Below are 23,243 nucleotides of genomic sequence, written 5' to 3' on the forward strand. Positions count from 1 at the left end.
ACGCCACCATGTTCTGATGCTCATATTAAGCAACACCTTGGAGGTCACTGTTTGGAAAACTTCGCGCACCGCATTTTTCAGATCATCAATTCCAATATACCGCTGCTTCCTCACCTGCTTCTTGATGTAAGCCCAGCGTACTTTATCAGGTGTTGTTAGATCAGGGCTCCTTGGTGGCCATGGAAGAGGAGCTGGATCATGTCCAATCCTCGACCGCTTCGCGATTCCCAAAGACTGTGTTCAGACATTGTTGAACAACCACTGCAAAGTGAGCCAGTGTCCCATCAGGTTAAAATGAAACAATGTCTAAGATTCCCATATTTTGCAGCCGCGGAATGCATCAGTCATTAATCATCTGAAGGTAACTGTTCTGATTAACAGAACAATAAAAAATATGGGCCAAACAGATGCATTATTATCATTACAGCCCAGATCATGACATGAGGTGGGTTTCGCTTGATTTCTTGAAAAAGATGTGGATTTTCTTGTCCCCCAAAAGTAAATCATGCAACTACAGGAGCTGCAATAAATCGCACATTCGTCAGTGAACGTAACTTCTGCCTTCTGTGTCACTGTTTGAAACTGTTGCAGCATCTGACCACAAGCAGCAATACGTCTCTCCAAATCATCATCTGATAAGTCAATAACAATGGGTAGCTGACAATAGAAATAAATAAATAATGAGTACGGGTATGCAGACTGTGCGCACTCTAAACAGTTCATCTTCTATTTTTCATAAACAGACCCGATGGTGCAGAAGTTCCTCACTATATTATGTACCATATTCCTATTTGGAAGATAGACATCAGGAAATCTCCAAATGAACTGAAACCGACGCTCCCTGCCAGACGAATACTTAACAACAACAACAACAACAACAGCATGGCCTCAGCTACCGTATACAAGCATTTTAATTTGATGCCATCTGGCTGCTCATCAATTTTGAGGTTCTGTTTTGCTCTACGTCTACTAGATGGCAGAGAAAACTTTTGGGCATTTTAACTAATTTTATCAGGTAAATACCAAATGTGTTACCAGAGATCTTCTACATGCCAACATCGTACAACACAGTGTTAAACAGACTATTTTTTTGCCACCCTTCAAAAATCCGACTGTCTTTGCCAGGTTTGAACCCACTTATCTTGGAACCCAGAGGCCAACACTCTACTACTGATCCACAGAGGGAGCTTATATCAACAATGAAAACATATTTTAATGTAACCATCACATTTAAGTAAACCTCTACTAATGACCGAGAACATTCCGACCCATTAATTGTGAAGCTAAGGTTTGTGCAAACTTTTTGATATGCACTAGTTGGTGTTCACTCTCGTGGACAACCTATGAACTGCATTCTTCTGCTGACTTTGGCGGTTGTTGTGGTAACCGGCACATAAGTATCTTACTTGTTTAGATATTCACAACAAACTTCAAAAATACAAAAACTACCTTTCTAATATTTTTGGTGCATAGATAAGGCAGTTATAATTTGTTTCTTTTACTATGGAACTTTGCAATTTTTTACCCACACATTTGTGTTGACTGGGACTGAAGCATGTTAACCCTATTCTCGAATTAAAAATGAGCCATGAATGGGAATATATGGTATTATTTTTCTATCTATGAGTACAGATTACAGTGTAATTATTATGTAAGCTTTGGGAAGACATTCTTTCTGATTATATTAGACATGTATGCAAAATTAATAACTGGTTCGATAAAAGGCAGTCGGTTTTAGGAAAGGTTCAATCAATCAATCAATCAATCAATCAATCAATCAATCAATCAATCAATCAATCAATCAATCAATCAATCAATCAATCAATCAATCAGTACTGATCTGCATTTAGGGCAGTCGGCCAGGTGGCAGATTCCCTATCTGTTGTTTTCGTAGCCGTTTCTTAAATGATTGCAAAGAAATTGGAAATTTATTGAACATCTCCCTTGGTAAATTATTCCAATCTCTAACTCCCCTTTCTATAAACGAATATTTGCCCCAATTTGTCCTCTTGAATCCCAACTTTATCTCCCATGATCTACCCTATCAAATGCTTTAGACAGGTCAATCTTAATAGTCCAACTGACCACCTGAATCCAGGATATCTGCTATATCTTGCTGGAATCCTACAAGTTGGGCTTCAGTGGAATAACCTTTACCATCTCTTCAACACGTACTAAATGTACGTAACACGACCTAACAGGTTGAAAGTTGGTTTTGATTACAATGCAATCATAAAAATTCAATATTCATTGACTTGGCTCTCAACGGGCAACTTAAACGCACTCTACAGCGTGATGGCAGTAGTACCAGACCTGTAGCTTAGATCGATTCCAACAGAACAAAGATGGCCTAGGCCATCATAGCTCAATCTGTAGAGCAACTGACGCGAAATTGGGAGGTTGTGGGTTCGGATCCCACTGGTGTCGGGTTGGCCATTTTTGTTCTCTACTTAACATCTCTTCAACACGTACCAAATGTACGTAACAAGACCTAATAGGTTGAAAGTCGGTTTCGATTACAACGCGGTCGTGAAAATTCAATATTCATTACATTTATCTCGTTATTTATTTTGCGACATTTTACAATGCACGAGGATACTGTATTTTCTGATCGCATGTCCTTGAGGATACCAGTGGTTTTACTAATTTCATAATTGCACAGAATTACATCAGAAGTGCCTTTATGTTGCAGTAGAGCAAAGAGACGGTCTGTATACATTAAAATTTATCTATAGAGACAGAGAAAATAAATTAATTGGGCCTTCTTGAGTATGGCAAGCAACCCAACAGCTGAATTGTACGACTCACTGTCCAACTCTCATCATTCTCTGCAATGTCTTCAAAAACCTGTCTTAGATCATCATAGTGTGAAAATATTGTGTGGACTGCTCTCGAATGAAAGCTCCAATGGGTAGCGCATGCTTGTGGAAGTCTGAATCCTTTGGATTGCAGAAGATGAGCTCTTTCTCAGAATTTACTAAAAAATTATTGAAACGCTGTCAGATTATGAATGAAGAGACTGACTGATTTTATTGTTTTGGAGCAATGGAGAAGAACGAGGTTTAACTTGTGGGCATAACAATGTAGAAATATTGCCCTTGGGCAAATTTGCTTAACGTAATGCTGAACACCACCATGGCTTCCTGCCATTGTGAAGCACCCGTCATATGTTTGACATACGACTTTATCAATCACTCCCCACTTTCGCAGAATATCGACAATTAATTCTGATAAGCCTGATGCAGTCTTATCAATCAAAACATCATAAAAGCCTATGAATCTTTCTGTGGGACCCTGTTTTGAGCAGAACCGGAATATTACACTAACTTGAGATCTGTTCCATACATCTAAGGTTTCATCTGCCTGACTACCAATGAAATCACAAGAATCTAACTCTGCTTTGATTGTCTCCTGAATTATGGCAGTTAGAGACTCAATTAATTAATTCTATATTTCGCTTGATGTGCCTTTAAAGCCCTATGTGGACTGGAGATGATCTTGAATATACTGTCCCTGTTTTGAAAGAAGATCTAACAACTCTAGGTAATTGCCCCTATTGGTCGAGTCTTCCCCTTCAAAATGACCTCGAAATCCAAGCTCCTGTTTCCCAAGAAGACACACAATGTCAACAAGTATCTCAACAACAAGCCTATTTTGTTTCACGGCTTTGTTATGTTTAACAACTTGAAATCTTGCACCTTCAGATAAAGAATGTTCTATCCTCCTGCGCCCCAGTAAATGGAATGTCTCTTCATTCTAAATATGTTTATTTGAATTTTGATGCTTATCTGCTTTTCTAAGAAAGTTTTTTGTAACAATTACCCCATTTGAAGTCCATTCCTTTTCACTACCAAACATAACACATGTATAACAAAAAAGCTTCTTGCTTCAGGACAGGCTGTTAACCACGAATATTGTGTATATCAAGAAAATTGAAATTTTCTCGCTACTTTACCGTCAGAATACTTAATAGTTCAAAAGACTTGTTAAGTTCCCAAAGGGGCTTACTTCACACATTATTTCAACGTGATTATCAACCGGATGATGGAATAACCAACAGTCCATGTCTGAATTGTCACAAATAAAGCCAATAATGCACAGCTTGCCTACTAATTCAAAAGAAAAACACACACTTAACAATAGGGTACCGGTACTTCATTGTCACTTTCGCGCTGGGAGTTACTACGCTCTCAAATAGCACAGGAGGCTTGCCTCTCTGGGGTCTTGACCTTGCGGAGAGAGGAGTGCGGGCAGTAAACCTATCTAACCTCCACCACCCCGCGCCAGTCGCCAAGCTGACTGAAGCGAAACAAAACAAAAAGTCCTGGGTGAGACAAGTTACAGACTGCCTCCCTGCAAGAACAAGTAGTCTGCTGTCGCCATCTAGCGGGGCGATTAGCGAAGCACATCATCTGCTGTCATCATGTAGCACATATCTTTCTTTTTTTTTGCTTTACGTCGCACCAACACAGATAGGTCTTAGGGAGATGATGGGACAGGGAAGGGCTAGTAGTGGGAAGGAAGCAGCCGTGGCCTTAATTAAGGTACAGCCCCAGCTTTTGCCTGGTGTGAAAATGGGAAACCACGGAAAACCATTTTCAGGGCTGCCGACAGTGGGGTTCGAACCTACTATCTCTCGAATACTGGATACTGGCCGCACTTAAGCGACTGCAGCTATCGAGCTTGGTGTAGCACATATCAAAGAGAGATTATTGTTGATTTAACACAATAACAACAGCAGATACATTTGTTACGATATTTATGTTTAATCGTATTTCTTAGGGTAGGCATTGCCTCAAATGACTCCAAGTAGTTTTGCCACTGTTTATCACAATTTATTGTTTTCAAACTTTGAGAATATTTTTCACTGCTTGTATTAGGATTTTCAGAAAAATAAATATATCTGATGTGATAAAGTGTGTATACTTTATCTTAAATGACCATCTAAAAAAAATAATTATTTCATGATTATATTAATATTAATAAATAAAAAGTGAACGATAACTTCACTGGTTCTCCCCTAAAAATGAGCGAGTACAGACTCGACCCACACAAATGTGTCATTAAAAACAACAATGGAATACGACTCTTATACTGCTGAAACTACTTCTACTGTATATGTTCAATTTAGATATTAAATAACAACTTTTGAAAAAAAAAATTCTCTTCGCTTTTTCTTGGGTCTGAAAGGGCTAGTGATGGCAATGATATTAGATTCTTGTCGAAGTCAATATGGTGACTCTGTCTCACATCTTAACGTTACATCACCATGTTCAGCTGCTGGCCTGAGGCTGCAGGTAAATCTGCTACTGCAGCTGCACGTGGTAAGTTCACTGTACAACTAGCATTGCGGCTACCTTGTACAATTTTCAAATAAAGACCCTGTAAAACAACACTCCAAAGAGATACAAAGGGCACTAGGAAAGTTTTGCAATGTGAGTGAACGCTTTAGACTTTTTCAAAATAATTTCCACCACACTCAATACACTTCTCTATACGCCAAAACCAGTCACTGAACAACTCTGCCACTTTTCTTTGGTTACATTTTCACATTCTTGATCCCATGTTGCCAGAAGCTCCTCGTCCGATGCAAAACGCCGCCCTTTCAGCTTCATCTTCACTTCTGGGAAGAGTGCGAAGTCACGTGGTGCAAGATCAGAACTGTATGGAGGGTGATCAAGCACAGTCAACTCTGATCTGGCAAGAAAATACATTGTTACATTAGCACGATGTGCTGGAGCATTGTCGTGATGCAAGAGCCAAGTGTTGAGCCATGACCTTGGACAGAGCTGCTTGAAAGCCTGGATGATCTGAGGCGGATGTCTCACTGTACCACTACGCAGTAACTGTCCTTTGTGTTTCTAGCACAACCCGAGTCAGGATGCCCCGTTTAGTGAAGAATACTGCAATCATCCTTTTCTTCACTGACCTTTACTTTCGCACAGTCACAGGAGTACCCTGATCTTCAAACAGCCACACCTTGTTCTAGGATTTTGTTAGGACATCACAATAACAAAGACAAGTTTCGTCCCTGTAACGATGCTATTGACATTACGTGAAGTCCAATTTTCTACCGTTTTAGCATTTTTCAGCACCATTTCACTCAATGTGCCCTTTGTTCCTCTGAAAGTGAATGGGGCACCCAAAGGGAACAAACCTTTCTAACATGGAGATGGTTGTGTAGAATTGAATGAATAGCTGGTGCAGGGACGTGGAGGGTCTCTTCTACCTGCCGATATGTCAACCGCCTCTCTTGCTGCAACATTTTCCTCACAGCTTCAATGTTTTCCTCAGTCAGTGATTCAGGCGGTCGCCCAGAACGAGGATTGTCTTCAACCCAAAAATTTCCCCTCTGGAACTCTGTACCAGCGGAAAATTGTTGTCCGTTGTGGACAGTCTTTCCCCAGCAGAGGAGTCATTTCCTCCAGGCACTGGTCAACAGTTAATCCACGAGCAAAACTGTAGCAGATAATTGCACAATATTCACCTTTAGACCACACTAACATCTTAACTTGCTTTCAATACCACTGCTTGGTAACAACTGGTGTGAAGGTTCACAGTGCCTTGCTGTCTTCTAGACCAGTTTTCACCCCTCTTTTCATCCCTCATCATAACAGGGGTGTCCAGCCAACCATTTTTGCGTATTGCAAAACTTTCCTAGTGCCCTTTGTATAATTGTAAATTACAACATGCAATCTACTAGTCTACATTACTAAGAACTGCAAGAAAACTTTATTTCCATTTGAATTTCTTACAAGAAACAATGAATATTAAACAGTTTGTAATAAATACATGTTGCATATACTTTACCTTCTTCTCTGATAATATGTGCAACACCATGGAAGAATCCTTTAAACTTTGGATTTGGAGATCTCTGATCATTGATAAACTTCACCTTGACAGTTTCCATAGGTGTAACAGCAAAAATAGCCTCGCACACACCAGCTCCCAGACCACATAAGAGACGACTGCCAGGTGATAAATTTCCTTGTGCATCCACCGAATGCTTTTTGAACGTCTCAAAAGCACCAAACCTGAAAGTCCATGTGATGCTCAGATGAGACAACAATGAGATAAAAAAATAAAATACCTCAACCAAGTAAGAAAAAGAAGAAGCTGTTCAGGAAATTACTGAAAATACTGCACAAATGTGAAACAGCAGATGCCAGTGACATTATACACTGAATGGCCAGAAGTCAAGGGAAGGGGTGTCCCATTAGAAAATGTGCCTTGTATGATCCCTGAGTGTTGCAGCTAGCTGTGGTGTAGCTGAGCAGTCTGTCACAGACACCAGTATCGTGAAGATGGCAACATGTCTCGAGTTAACCACTTTGAACGTGGGATGATCATCAGCGCATGGCGCATGGGTCTAGCATTGCAGAGATTACATGCGAATTCAGATTTCCGAGGTCAACAGTGTCGAGGATGGATCTTCAATATTGCAGAGAGAATGTTTCCACCATCATAAACCACCGCATGGGAACAACACAGGTGTTTAACAAACGGACATCACGTCGCCTCCGCAGAACCATACTGGGCACTTGATGAACTACTGTCAGTCAGACCACCGCCCAGATGAATGTTGGGAGTCAGGAACCTATTTCTAACAGGACTGTAAAGAGATAACTGCACCACATAGGCTTCACCAGCCTACGACCAACTCGTGTCCCTTTGCTGACACCTCAACATAGAGCTCAACGATGTGCATGGGCCCGTGAACATTGGCAAAGTACCATGGAACAGTGGTGCTGTGTAGTATGGTCCTTGAATTATAATATTTCATAACAGGTATTTGACACATACCTCAGCAAAGGCGAGTCCTCTCCGTCATATTAGGGCCAATAGCAACTTTGGGCCCGTTTTGACTTCTAAACTGGAAGCACTCATTCTTCAATGTAACTTAAAGGAACTACTTCGAAAGATCGCAAGGATCATAAGGTCATTTTACGATTTTATGATTGCAACTGTTAGTCTTTACGGACTTCATCAAGAATTTTATGAACAATTCTCATTAATATTCTTGACAACATAACTTGGAACTTCAGTCAAGTTTACAAATTATTTTATTTTAAATGTCCTTGTGTATGGCAGTGTATTTTAACTCATGTCTTACCAACCTATTAATGTATTTTGTGAAATCCAGCTGATGATGTCCCTTAGGGAAAGAAACATGTTCTAGATCAAATAAATATACAGAGTGTTAGGGGTATACGTGCAGATATTTTGCTAGTCGGTAAAGAAAAGTACGTCATCGTACATTGCGTGAACAGCTATTGTACCCACAGCACAACTGCAAAGTTCAGCATCTCACCGAGCAAGTAGCCCCATGGTTTGGATCATGTAGTTATCAGCTTGCATTCAGGAGATACTGGATTCGAACCCCACTGTCAGCAGCCCTGAAGATGGTTTTCCGTGGTTTCCCATTTTCACACCAAGCAAATGGTGGGACTGTATCTTAATTAAGGCCACAGTCGCTTCTTTCTCATTCCTAGTCCTTTCCTATCCCATCGTCACAGTAAGACGATGGGATAGGAAATTGTTTTTAAAAAAGTTTAGCATTTCCAATAAGCGGATTACCTACCAAGAGCTGAATTCTATATCTGATTCTTGTTACAATGTGAACATAATGCAGACGTTCTGCACAATGTGTTAGTTACAGATCAGGCATGCCGGGGGGAGGGGGGGGGTATAATTATTTTGCACAATGCCCATACATGAGCAGAAGAAGACCCTCATGCCATTCACCAAGGTCATTTCCAGGACAGGTATTCTAAAAATATTAAGGCTGTAAATTCGGGAGATTTGCTTCTTCAACCACTGGAGCTGCCTGCACGACTGACTGGCTCTAGTTATCTCCATTTTAGGCAGTTTTCTCTGCCAGAGCCTCTGAATGACGTTCTACTACAGATATGGAAGCAGATGTGGCTCATGCATAATGGGGCACCTCCTCACCTCACTATGTATGCTCGTCGATCACCAGAATGCCGTTTCTCCAATCAACAGGTTTGTCGCTATAGTCCCGTCAGCTGCCAATTGAGTTCCTCCGAGTTCCATCCACTAGATTTTTATTTTTAGGCGCACCTCAAAGGCTTGGTGTACCAAATGGAAATGCCGATGAATTTACTGTAAGACAGCGTATTGGGGATGCCATCGTAACTGTGAGAGCTGACATGGAGGTGTGGAGGTGGGTGAGGGATTTATGCTGTCACCACATGGAAGTCGGTCGTCGAGTTAACGGATGACATTTCGAGCACCTCCTTTGAAGTAATTTTTTTTTTTTGCTAGTTGCTTTACGTCGCACCGACACAGATAGGTCTTATGGCGACGATGGGACAAGGAAGGGCTAGGAGTAGGAAGGAAGCGGCCGTGGCCTTAATTAAGGTACAGCCCCAGCATTTGCCTGGTGTGAAAATGGGAAACCACGGAAAACCATTTTCAGGGCTGCCGACAGTGGGATTTGAACCTACTATCTCCCGAATACTGGATACTGGCCGCACTTAAGCGACTGCAGCTATCGAGCTCGGTCCTTTGAAGTAACGGAACAGTAACTTTGAAGTACATGTTCCAGTAATTTCAGAGTCGTGTTCAGAGTTATGATTAACAATTCGGATAATAATTTGGAGTTGTTGACAGTTCACCATTTTCTTTTTCGTGTATTCTGACAAATTAAGAGCTACAAAGTTTGAGTGTGACAGAGAGCTTTTATTTTAATAATAATAATAATAATAATAATAATAATAATAATAATAATAATAATAATAATAATGTTATTTGCTTACGTCCCACTACTTTTTACGGTTCTCGGAGATTCCGAGGTGCCAGTATTTTGTCCGGAGATCACAGGTGCCGGAATCTTGTCCCACATGTATGCTTTATCGTGCCAGTAAGTCTACTGATAGGAATTGGACGTATTTGAGCAGGTTAAAATACTACCAGACTGAGCCATGATTAAGCCTGCCAAGTAAGGGCCAGGATGCCAATGCTTTAACCATCTAAGTCACTCAGCCCGTAAACTTGAATTTTGATGCGGTTAATAAGCACTGCAAACACAGCAATAAGTTAATGATTATTTATTCTACCATTCTACATGTTTTTTCGTTAGGAAGGATGAACTGTAGGTACGTTAATTTATGTAGTTTAATAACATGTACATTATCCGTTTGAAACAAAATGTTTGATGAGCTTTAATAATTCACTTTTAATACTATTAATTTGGATATCCTATCCCATGCATTATTTCCTTGACGCAAGGAACGTTGTTTACGTATACACCAGAATGATTTTGCCTTGTTCATTCTCCATTTATGCAATGTAAAACAGGGATAGTAGCATACTTCATGTCCTGGAGTACCTATCCTAACTATCTCCATCTAGTGGCAAGGATAGGAAATGTGCCAGCCGCCGAAGCCTGTCGTACTGAAATGAAATGGCGTATGGCTTTTAGTGCCGGGAGTGTCCGTGGACATGTTCGGCTTGCCAGGTGCAGGTCTTTTGATTTGACGCCAGTAGGCGGCCTGCGCGTCGTGATGAGGATGCAATGATGATGAAGACCACACATACACCCAGCCCCCATGCCAGCAAAATTAACCAATGATGGTTAAAATTCCCAACCCTGCCGGGAATCTAACCTGGGACCCCTGTGACCAAAGGCCAGCACGCTAACCATTTAGCCATGGAGTCGGACCCTGTCGCACTCCTCTGGGGTAATGACCTGCACCTGGTGATCCGAACTTGTCCTTGGGCACTCCCGGCACTAAAAGCCACACGCCATTTCATTTCATTAATGACTGACAGATGAAATGAAATGTTAATGGAGAGTGTTGCTGGAATGAAAGATGACAGAAAACCGGAGTACCCAGAGAAAGCTGCCCGCCTCCGCTTTGTACAGCACAAACCTCGCATGGAGTGACCGGGATTTGAACCATGGTATCCAGCGGTGCCGCCTGAGCCACGGGAGCTTCCTGAAGATCTTGAAATGGAAACAAAATGCTAACAATTTATCGTGGACAGGCTGCTCGTAAATAAACAAAACTGGTTTGGGAAGAATGTTACATATATATCATGAACCAGCAGCACCAGCCTTCAGCTGTTATCTTGGACAGGCTGCCCAAAAGCATGAATAAAACCAGTTTGGCAGGTATGGAGCGTAACTTGTCACGATCCAGTAGCACCAGCTTTTAGCTATTTTCTTGGACAGGCAGCCCATATACATAAACAGAGCAAAGCTATCCTTCCACATCAAAGAGGCGTATTAACTACTCTAAAAACATCATATCCCCTTGCTCACGAAAGTAACTTCCGACAATTATTAAAAAATTGGTATCTACTGTATTGGTTCGACACATCATTCTCGATTGTTAAAAGAAATATCTGCACGTATACCCCTAACATCCTGCATATGTATTGAATAGGCAGACTGCTTAAAAATAATATTTAAGTTTATTCTTAAATATTCACTACTTGATTTTAAAATCAATACCGTTTTTAACAAAAATGAAGCTGTTAAAGCTTCCTACTTGTAACATTTTAAAAAATTGAGGAAATCTATTCCTCACCCTCGACAAGCTTGGTTCCGCTTTCCAGCTCTGTCAAGAAAGTAGGCTTCAACACTCATTCTAGATGTGGGAAGTGTAGAATAGGAAGAAAGCCCTACTAATGAAGCTGGTAAGCAGAATAAAGCTTGTAGAGGGCAAAGAAGAAATGGATGTAGAAAATGTAGGAATGATGTGGAGAAATCCAATCTATTTGAAGATGCATAGATTGCTTCTTTTTTTTTTTTTTTAATGTTTGTCCTTATCTTCTCTTTCTGTTGCTCCTTCTTCCCCACTGACCTGTCATTGTGTTTACCCTATTATGTGTTTCTCTTCATGTTCCTACCTTTTTAAATGTGGATTGATTTCTCACTTGTTCGTTCCTTCCCACTACTTAGAAATACAATGAAAGCCGCCACGAACGTGAGGTCAGTTATAGTTTGTAGCCGACCTCACTTGGAGTACTATCATCCAGAGATATTTCCTACAGAGAGGGGCCATCATCCTTCCTGAATGGACTTATCCAACCCTAAATTATGGCCCCTTTGGGTTGCAGATTTATTTACAATTTTGCTCTGTTCTATACTTCGAGTCACTGGTTGTATGATCATTTCCTATATTTTAACGGGACAGCCCTAGGTAGAAAAGTGATAAATACTAAATAACATGTAAAATTAGAGAGCAATTCACAAGGAGCTGTCACCACTTATGCTCATCTCTGATAACACTTTGAGGAAACAATGTTTTACAAATCCAAGTTCTCTCTACATAGATACATTATCACTGTTTCTTTGTTTGTTCCGGGTACTCTCAAAAACTACTCGGCCGATTGAGCTGGATTTTGGTAAGGATATAGCTTGGAACCCAGAGTAACTAAAGGGATACTTTTGATTTTGATATATATTTCAACGTTTCTAACTAGTAGGGGACTTAACAGGGGTATGCCCCAAATTTGCACAATTTTTTCCCTACAGCAAATAAAATAACGGGTAAACAGTTGGCCCTGTTGAAAAATGAAGTGCATCATTTGGCCTTAAAATTAAATTTTCTTCAAGAAACTTTATATGAGTTATCTTTGTAACTCTAATGGTTTTCAAAAAATTTCAGCTTTCTTGCATTTTTGACTGTGGTTGCCTTTTTTAAATGAATAGCCTCCTCATTTTGTGTGTAAGTCAACATTTGTTTGTTAACAGGCCAGCTGAAGAAGGAGCACACCATTCTACAGAAAGAATTTAGATTCTATAGTTGTATCTTTGAGAGTGCTAAGAGTACTAATCCATATCTGAGAACTGCTGTGGGCTGTAGTTTATTTAATCAGCCATTTTCTCATATTATATGTCCATTCAGAGTTTCTATCTTTTTCTTGTCTGCCTCTGTAGCCTAATGGTTAGTGTTATTAGCTGCCATCCTTGGGGGCCCGGGATCAGTTCCCGGAACTGCCAGAAATTTAAGAATTGCATGAGGGCTGGTATGTGGTTTAAATGGTACATGCAGCTCACTTCCATTGGGGGTGTGCCTGAAAAAGCTACCACCTTGGTATGAGAACACGAGATTTCTACGACACGTACGTCGACTACGGGCATCAAATCAAAAGACCTGCATGAGGCCTCTCCACATTATTATTATTATTATTACTGCTCATGAACGACAGTAAGGAGAAATAAATGAAGAAGAAACCTGAGAAATTAGCACGACACCACCCTGAAGTAATGCGAGAGCAGTTCCAGGGCGGAGATGTATGTCACGGTAAAAGGGTGTGTGGGTTTTAGTGAGTAGGAATCTCACATGCTTGTGGAGTGCAGACCCTCACAAGTGTCTCATGAAAGATTTCCCACACTTCCCCGTAAAAAATTGTATTAATAATAATAATAATAATAATAATAATAATAATAATAATAATAATAATAATAATAATAATAATAATAATAATAATAATAATAATAATAATAATATTGTGTAGGTTTAGGAATCGTATTTAATGGGTTTATATTGTTTTTTGTTTTTTACAATTTGCTTTTATCACACAGACACAAATAGGTCTTATGGGTTAGAAGTGGGAAGGAAGCGACCATGGCCTTAATTACAGTACAACCCCAGCATTGGCCTGGTGTAAAAATATTGGAAACCATGTAAAACCATCTTCAAGGCTGCCGACAGTGGGATTCGAACCCTTTCCCAAAATGCTCTACATTCCTAACCAACGCAGAACTAATGATCAATGAAGTGACAGTCATCTGGTATTTACAGTGAGACACAGTTTACAATGCAGATGATGATGATGATGATGATGATGGTAGTGGTGGTGACAATATGCTGGGCTGAGTAGCTCAAACGGTAGAAAGCTGGCCTTCTGAGGCCAACTTGGTAGGTTTAATTCTGGCTCACTCTGCTGGTATTTGAAGGTGCTCAAATATGTCGGCATCATGTCTGTAGATTTAGTGGGATGTAAAAGAACTCCTGCAGAACAAAATTCTGGCACTTTGGCGTCTCCAAAAACCATTAAAATGTACTTGGCGGGACGTAAAACAATAATATAAGGGTGTGGCCTTTGGAAAGCCCTGGGCCAGGTCTTTCGAAATGACATAGCATAGGCGACCTGCACATCTGTGAAGATGCGGTCCTGTCTAAGATGAATTATAATGCTAAAGACAGCACAAACACTCAGCTGGGAATCAAACCCAGGATCCTTGGACCAAAGGCCAGCATGCTAACCATTTAGCCATGGAGCCAGACACTATGCGGATGAAATGACTGCATTGAATGTGGTGAGCGACAGTTCGAACTGCTTTAGTATATAACATTCAGTGTCTAACTTCATTGTGTGCACAGTGATTATCACTTCACTGACTGTCAGTTGTTAATTGTTTAGGAATGCAGCAACCTGAAAAAAAAAAACCTGTCCATTTGAATTATCCTGTGTATACTAAATACCACTTCTTTGAGCCTTTCTGTCATTCAAAAATTATAAAATGTGTGATTTCTACAGGGTGTGATAGATACTGACTCTGATAAGGAACCTGAAATATTTGACCTGAATGAGTAATTCATAATTCCAATATAAATGGTCCATTATTGGAAATTATACGTTTTCCAGCTAATTCATTCTTGACTGCCAGCGTTTTGCTACAGTGTGCCAATTTGAGATCATCAGTTGCACCAGCCATGTGTGCTTGTTACCAACTGATGAGCCCAAATTGGCACACTGGAGCAAAACGCTGGCAACCAAGAATGAATTAGCTGAAAAATTTATAATTTCCAATAACAGACCATTTCTATTGGGTGTCTCAAGAAATGTACTCACTTTCAGAATGACATTATATTCAGTGTTATAATAATGACGTGTGGCCTCCGAAGAGGCATGGTGCAGGTCTTTTGAACTGACGCTGCATAGGCGACCTGTGCATCTATGAGAGTGGGGCCCTACCTGTGATGAATTCTAATGATGAAGACATCACACACACCCAGCCCCCGAACCATCAGAATTAACCAATGAAGGTTAAAATCCCCGACCCAGTCAGGAATCGAACCTGGTACCCTCTGGACCAAAGGCCAACATGCTAACCATTTAGCCATTGAGGCCGAGCAGTGTTTTCGAACATGGATACAAGGTTTGTGGTTTCATTTAAATTAAAAATCATTAAATGCAGGAAATAAAGGTAACCAGGTACAGAAAGCAAGAGAGGCCCTGACATCATGATGGCAGTGGGATGGAATTCCATCTTGCTGGAAGTAACACTCCTCATCCCCAAACATCTCTGCAATGCATGGACCGACAGATTCCTGCAGCAAGTTTAGGTTAACATCCCCCATGACAGTTCGAGCAAAAAAAGAATGGTCCTAGGATGCACAATGCAGATATCCCACACCGCATGGTATCCGTAATAGGTTCACATGGTGTTCAACAGTCACATGTGCATTTTCAGCCACCCAGTAGGTGCAATTGTGTTGACTTTTTGAACCATTTAACTTAAAGGTAGCGTCATCACTCCAGACAATGATGATGATAATGATGCTTGTTGTTTAAAGGGGCCTAACATCTAGGTCGTCTGCCCCTAATGGTATGAAACGAGATGAAATGCAATGCCAATTTAAAAGTCCAAAATCATCCACTGACCAGAATTCAAAATGTGATGACAAAGAATGAATGGATGAATATGAATTTAAAACAGTGGATCCAATCTGCAATGCCCCACATTCCCAGAAACTATTGTAAAACAATAGTATTACAAACCAAGGGTCAGCTTCTAAAGCACAATACTGAATTGATGATGCTTATTGTCTAGAGGGATCCAAAATCCAGGTCATCGGCCCCTCAAAATGCTAGTTATCGCTAGTAAAGTAGAACCATGGTATTTGTTATGTTGCACATTATGGTACTACTCAGAGGTAATGTAATACACACATGCAACGCAGACCTATGGTGTTTCTCACATTGTGGCACCACTTACATGCAATGCAAAACTGTGGTGTGTCCTCACATAGGTGTACTAATCACAGGGACCGTACTATCCCGTGATGTTCCTCACATAGTGGGTACCAATCATAGGTAACACAGACCCATGGTGTTGCTCATATAGTGGTACTAATCACAGGCAACATAAGCCTGTGGTGTTCCTCATGTAGTGGTACTAATCACGAGTACTGTAAACACTCTGTTGCTACCAATCACAAACCTATTGTGTACCTAATACAGTGGTACTACTTGCAAGTAAAGGGATCCCATGGTGTTCTCCACATGATGGTACTAATTACAAGTAGTTTCATGGTTCTAATTCGATCATCCCTTGGTCGCCCCTTTTAGTCACCTTTTACGACAGGCAGGGGATACTGTGGGTGTATTCTTCGTCTGCGTCCCCCACCCACAGCGGGGTGTGTGTTTGGTTCACAAGAGCTATTTTATTTTGCTCAAGACCGCCGGCAAGCCAGTTAGAACCCCCTATCCGCCACCTGGGACGCGCCACGTGAGAGTATCATCTCAATCCCCGGTATGCCAGTGTAGTAGGTTCGTGGTCACTCCAGACAATTTTGATCATTTGCACTGGACTTGATTTTTTTTTCTGGGCTGGTTACTTTACTTTCCTGCATTTTTTGGTCTTTATATGATACCATTAGCCTTGTATCTATACTAATAAATACCTAATTTAATGTAATTCCAAGAACAAGAACAGTTTTTTGGACAACCTGTATTTACTTGCCAACGTAAGTTGCTCTTTCTTTTGTTTCCCAGCTTGTTATGTACTTTTGTACTGATTGACCGTAACTATGGATGAACCCTGCTTTTTTTTTTTTTTTCTTTTTTGCTTAACATTGTATTATTGGGCTTTGAACTCTACACAGTCTGATCATTCCTCACTGAGTAGTGGGATCCTTCCTCCGTGTTGAGGCTTAAGGCCTTGAAATTTAGCTAAGAAAGCATAAACCAGTCGGTGAGCAGCACTTTCACACATTCCCAACAGTTATATCTCAAATAACCTTGATGCATACGAGTAGCAAACAAATAAAATTCAGAAGATAGAAATGAGCAGCCAAGGCCACTTTATTTTAGATGGTGAAGAACTCAGGTGCTGTATTCTAAATAGTGTATTAACACTAGTACAGTGCCGGCCTCTAGATCCCAAGATAGTGGGGTCAAACTCAGAGGTTGTGGCTACTCCAACCACTACTCTTATACCTTCATATCTTCCACACAATATAAATGACGTTTGTTTGAGCACCAGTTGCTTTTTTAAGAAAAACAACAAAATTCGGTAGAGCATACCTCTTATATCAATTATCTCAAGGCGTGAGGTGATAAACTCGCATATCTGGCAATATACAGGGATATGGATCAGGACAATATTAAATTACTGTTGCATTTCCACAATTGAGGATTGTACATGGAACTGGAATCACTTATTATAATTAAAATAAAACTGGGTTTTTTGACTATAATTTACGTCACAATGAACAAGCATTGACGTCTTTTAATTTAACAAAAAAATATATATATAGTGAGATTTGCGGTAAAAATAAAAGGAAAATTTAATCTAAACAAAAAAAGCTATTGGCATGAACTTGAAGTGAGATGTGATATCGCCGCTGATTACATTCTTCTTCATGTTATGAATGCATAACATGTCTGATGCTTTAATTACCTGATGTCTGCATACACCGCTGTTGAAGTTGAAATTCTTGGAAAAACCTATGAGCTGAAGTCGGGAGCCGTCTGCTGTTATCTTCTTATATAACAAGGAGTTGGCCTACATACCATGTACGCGTGTAGGGAGCTCCAATGTAATTACGTCCGCTCAATATATTATAAGAAATTGGAAAATATTATTGAAACATCTTGTGAAGTCCATCCTCACAAGAAGATGATGTTTCTTTATCAGCATAGTACCCGTCTCTGCTCGGATACAACCACCACTTGTAGACCTCCTCGATTATTACAAGACCTCTTGAAAACACAACTCTTAGCTCTGACCATCACACTAAGACCACTTCTTCCATTTGATACATCTGACTGTTACATATGATCTGCACGATATGATCTGAATACCTCTCACCACCGTTGCATCGTCTTTTATAACCTCGCGATGACGACTCATCTCCCTACGCTCTGTTCATTCCTTCCACTTCAACCTACAGTAGCTGGCGAATACTGACACTTGGTCGCAATCACGTGCCCACACACTGATGTCATCAGTCATGTGTCGTATAAGCGTACCCAAGCGGATTGAGGATGACTATGCTGAATGCGTCATCGGGAAATCTACTTGCACATAACATTCTCAGTTAAACATAGCCTCGATTGCAAAATACTATGCCAGCTCATCTAGCCAGAGTTACAAGCCACAGCATGACAATATGAAACCAACAAATCTCACTTACTACAATACAGAATAATTACGAACAAATTTCACTTAACCTATGATTAAATACAATAATATACGTGATACCTAATTATTACAGTCTAAATGATGAGAAACAGAATATATAAAATCTAATGAACCGGGTTAATAATAATAATAATAATAATAATAATAATAATAATAATAATAATAATAATAATAATAATAAATACTGAATGGAATCTGTAACCCTGTTGTACGGTTACAAGGTAGTCGGATTTTTTAAGTCTTAGGTAATAAATTTCATATTATTCCATATTTAAGAGCAATATAATGTAAAATGATTTACACTATTTATTGTAACCTTAAAAAAGGTGCATATATTTCATGAAACTAGTTTTGGTCTTGCTAGAAACCATCATCAGTCAAAATCAAGTTAAGGCAAGACGTGAATTACAGATAAAATTTGTGCAAGTTCTCAGATTTTTCCAATCTGAAGAATGCACTTCACAGAAGACTAGGTGAAACACTTTAAATACTACCACATGAAGAATCTTCTAGAATTCTGTTCATCTGAAACAAGTGTGAACAGAATAATGTTGATGGAAAAGTGTACTTAGAACATGTGAATTCATGTAAATATAATAGATTTTCAGCTATGGGTAAACATATGATGGACTCAAACCATAAATTTGCGAATATTGATCAAGATCTAAAAATCTTAAAGATGGTTAATAAGGATGTCTGCTCAATATCTTTGAAAATTGTTTCATCCACCTGGATCAATTATTTAATCCTAGTTTCAACCTTAATGATATATCAGAAGAACCAAACCCTTTATTTGATCTATTAATTCCTAGTTTCAATAAAAATAAAGTAAGTACTCTAAACTCCCTTCTTTATTTTTCTCCAAATTCCCTCCAGCAATCACTCACCATTCCACATCCCTCAGCCCCACCTTAGGCTACACTATACCTCCCATCTACAACTCAGTTCTATTCTATTTCTTTACTTTTGCTCTTTCAACTTTTTCATTGATCCATATTGGAAACAAATGAAAATCTTAACACTTCAGACAAGTAAAAATTTGAAAAAATACTCATCATAATCACAGGTCCTATGCAAGCTCTCAGCCTTCCTCCAATTTGAAGAATGCGTCTCACAGAACACCAGGTGAAACACTTAAAATGTCTTGCACTGAATTTCAGCAACACATGCTTGCTTCATACATTTTGTCTATATTAATGTCTTGCCTTAACTTTGATTTTGACTGACGATGGTCTCTAGTAAGACCAAAACTAGTTTCAACCAATATATGTAACTTTCCTTTTTAAAGGTTACAACAAATAGTATTGAACAGGTGTAAACCTTTAGCCTTAGTTTTACATTATAATTGTTGACTAGTCAAAGTTGGTCTCGTCTGCATATATAGTTTAAACTGTTTAATGCAACATCACTTTTAACGACATATTGGATATAACGACAAAATCTAAATAACTTACTGTTATTATTCTAATTAAAATCTAACAGCCCCGCCTAAATCTTATATCTAAACTGTATTTAAAAAATCGCTTAGTACAACGTCGCTTACAACGACATATCGTATACAAAGATGTATTTTAATCACATTTTCAGAGAAATGTATCGGCTATAACGTCCAGTGTTGATTTTTCTTGAGGGTTGTAGACAACAATGTAATGCTTAATATTGTAGATTACCGGGTGAGTTGGCCGTGCGATTAGGAGTGTGCAGCTTTGAGCTCACATCCGAGAGATAGTGGGTTCGAATCCCACTGTCGGCAGCCCTGAAAATGGTTTCCTGTAGTTTTCCATTTTCACACCAGGCAAATGCTGGGGCTGTACCTTAATTAAGGCCACAGCCGATTCCTTCCCACCGAGCTCGATAGCTGCAGTCGCTTAAGTGCGGCCAGTATCCAGTATTCGGGAGATAGTAGGTTCGAACCCCACTGTCGGCAGCCCTGAAGATGGTTTTCCGTGGTTTCCCATTTCCACACCAGGCAAATGCTGGGGCTGTACCTTAATTAAGGCCACGGTCGCTTCCTTCCCACTCCAAGCCCTTCCCTGTCCCATCATCGCCATAACACCTATCTGTGTCGGTGTGACGTAAACCAACTAGCAAAAAAAAAATTTCTTCCCATTCCTAGGCCTTTCCTGTCCCATCGTCACCATAAGACCTATCTGTGTCGGTGCGATGTAAAGCAACTAGCAAAAAAATATGTATATATTGTAGATTTCAAATCGGTCTGTTTGTTAAACAGTCAATGCAAGCATTGCTGTCAAGATGTCACAGAAGAAAAGGGAAGTGTTTAATATAGAAAAAAAATCACGCAATATATGGCGATTAGGAAATAGGGAAACAAACATCAGCATCGCGAAGGAATTGGGATGTATCACACCAAACAATTTCTAAAATTTGGAAGGGCAGAGAGAAAATACAGTCTCTTTTTGAAAGGAAATTCTTTAAGAATCAAGCGGGCCAGATCATCTGAGCACAAAAATAATGTCCCGACCAATGAAATTCCTTGCAGTCACACTGCGTAAATACTTTACTGTAAATACAGTACTTATTTCACCTATGTTTTTTGAAGTTTTAATTGTTAATTAACCATGTACATGTGCAGCATAAAACTTAGAGATAAGACTTTTTAGCAAGAAGAAAAAAAAATGGTTTATGCGACTATCGGTTATAACAACCGCTGACTGGCGGCCGCTTCAGGGTCATTATAACTGATTTCAACTGAACCAATCTTTACGTGGCATTGTTGCCCTCCGTCTGTCAGTCACATTAATGGGCGTCCCTCTTTGCAAGACTAACATGCAAAAATGGGACATACTTCCAGCTGATGGAGACTCATCCTGCGAGTGTGGTGTAACACAAGATCCAAACAACCTGCTCATCTGTCCTCTACTAGAACAATCCTGCACTACACAGGACCTGACTGAGGCCAACAATAAGGCCATCAGAGTTGCTACATTTTGGAAATGGTGACCGGACACGAGATGATGATGATGATGATGATGATGATGATGATGATGATGATGATGATGATGATAGTCCTACAGAATCTTTTCCAAGTTTCTGACACTGCACTTTGGGCAATCCCTATGATGCGTGATACTGCTGCTTGTGTGGGGTCCACCCTGAATCTATGTCACAGTTCTGGCTCAGTCAAACATTCCACATGACATAAAATGAATTTCATTATGGTTCCGTATTGACGATTATGTTATATAAGTTGAAAAAACTAGTATAATTCTTCCACCTGGTCAATACATTCAAACGTATTCACATTTCAAGATTTCAAAAACATCAGATTAAAAATAACAGTACATGTTTTAGCCTCATTAGACCATCTTCACCTGCATAAAAATAACTTTAGCTTAAAATTAATGTATTCAAAATTATGAAATATGAGTAAAATTTACAATCATATGATAAATTAAATGCATGCTAGCAGATCATTAGATGGGAGAGTCGCTCTATGTGGTATGATGAAGTCAGAATGGGTCTGACAATGAACAATTTGAGCTGATGTATGACAATGATATTATAATAAAAGTTTTTCTGCTCCTTAAAATTTGTTCCAGGTAAAATACTGATAGCTCGGAAACCTAATTCATTAGAATTGTTGATCCACTTAATATGAAAACATCTAGAATGTTGGGTTTACAAATGCAGAGTAAGTTAAATATAATACCAACCAGATAGTAGTGTAGAAAATTGAACTGCCATTAGGTCATCTTGCGAGATATGAAATTTACCCCATGTAGTGGGAGTAACAAAAATTATAGAGGTTTCGACAGGCCGCACCCCTTATGTTTATGCAAAACCCATAGAATAACCATTGTGCAGGATAGACTATACTTGTTACCCGCTTCAGTAAGTTGCATTCTAACATATTAGGCCTACTGCCTAAAAATCCGGACTTTAATTATCAGTCATTCTCCCCACCCTACCCCTACCCCCCGAGAAAAAGTCTGAGTCAAATCCAAAACATGCTCCTCTCCTACCAATAATGACATGCCTTTTGCCCTTCCCAACAGCAATGTGCTCTAAAATATATCATATTACACAAAATTTGCATACTGCCCGTCAGTACTGTGATAAAACAATATTTGTAATTTAATTTGCATCCAACAGCTGCTTTTCAGTATACATTTTCTTGAAGCATCCTTTCCCCTGTGATGATATTTTTGTCTCCTGGACCATAAGCGATTCCAGTGTAGATGTGCTTAATGTAGGCCTAAATTCTGTCAAGTTTTTTTTAACAAACTGAAAACTGTTTCTGCAGGAAAGTTACTGTGACATACTCTCAATACAGTACTATAAATACAAAATTACTTAAGGTTCTATACTGGAGAAGAGCGGAATAGTGCTCCTTCATTCACAATTAATTTCACAATGTTCATGGGTAGCAAAAGGAACTGAAGATCGAAAAAGTTTCGTTGCGAACTCACAAGCATTGAAACAAGGAGGGGTGAGCAGTAATGCTCGAAAGAATTGAACGTGTTTCTTCTTTCCTTTCATTTGCATAAAATTATTTTTTTCAGGATAATGTCACTTTTCCATAGTAATTACCCCTTAGACCATAATCCGTAGTCGCGAGGCAAAATCTGTAATAATTACGGACAATCCATAATAGTTTGCACTTCTGCATATAGACTAAAAATATAGAAAAACAAACAAAAACTCACTTTTAACAGTTCTATACTCACGCCATACCGACTTGGCATCAGCTTAGCCAGTGCACAGGCATGATATGACGCAAATAAATTAGAATGAATTGATTAGGTGGAACAATTTACTAATTTCTTCAACATATAACATTGCACATGAAATATAAATACTGGCTGAATTTCTT

At 39.5% G+C, this 23,243-nt stretch overlaps 1 protein-coding gene across 1 annotated transcript in view; it reads right to left on the reverse strand.

The window, feature by feature from the left end:
- Window positions 1-23,243, reverse strand: part of sea (scheggia) — a 115,716-nt gene that overhangs the window by 27,231 nt on the left and 65,242 nt on the right. Inside the window, exon 3 of the mRNA XM_067158701.2 lies at window positions 6,811-7,034. Coding sequence (XP_067014802.2) covers window positions 6,811-7,034 — 224 coding nt within the window. The remainder of the gene's footprint in view (window positions 1-6,810; window positions 7,035-23,243) is intronic.

The sequence above is a fragment of the Anabrus simplex genome, chromosome X (assembly GCF_040414725.1).
Source record: "Anabrus simplex isolate iqAnaSimp1 chromosome X, ASM4041472v1, whole genome shotgun sequence".
NCBI lineage: Eukaryota > Metazoa > Arthropoda > Insecta > Orthoptera > Tettigoniidae > Anabrus > Anabrus simplex.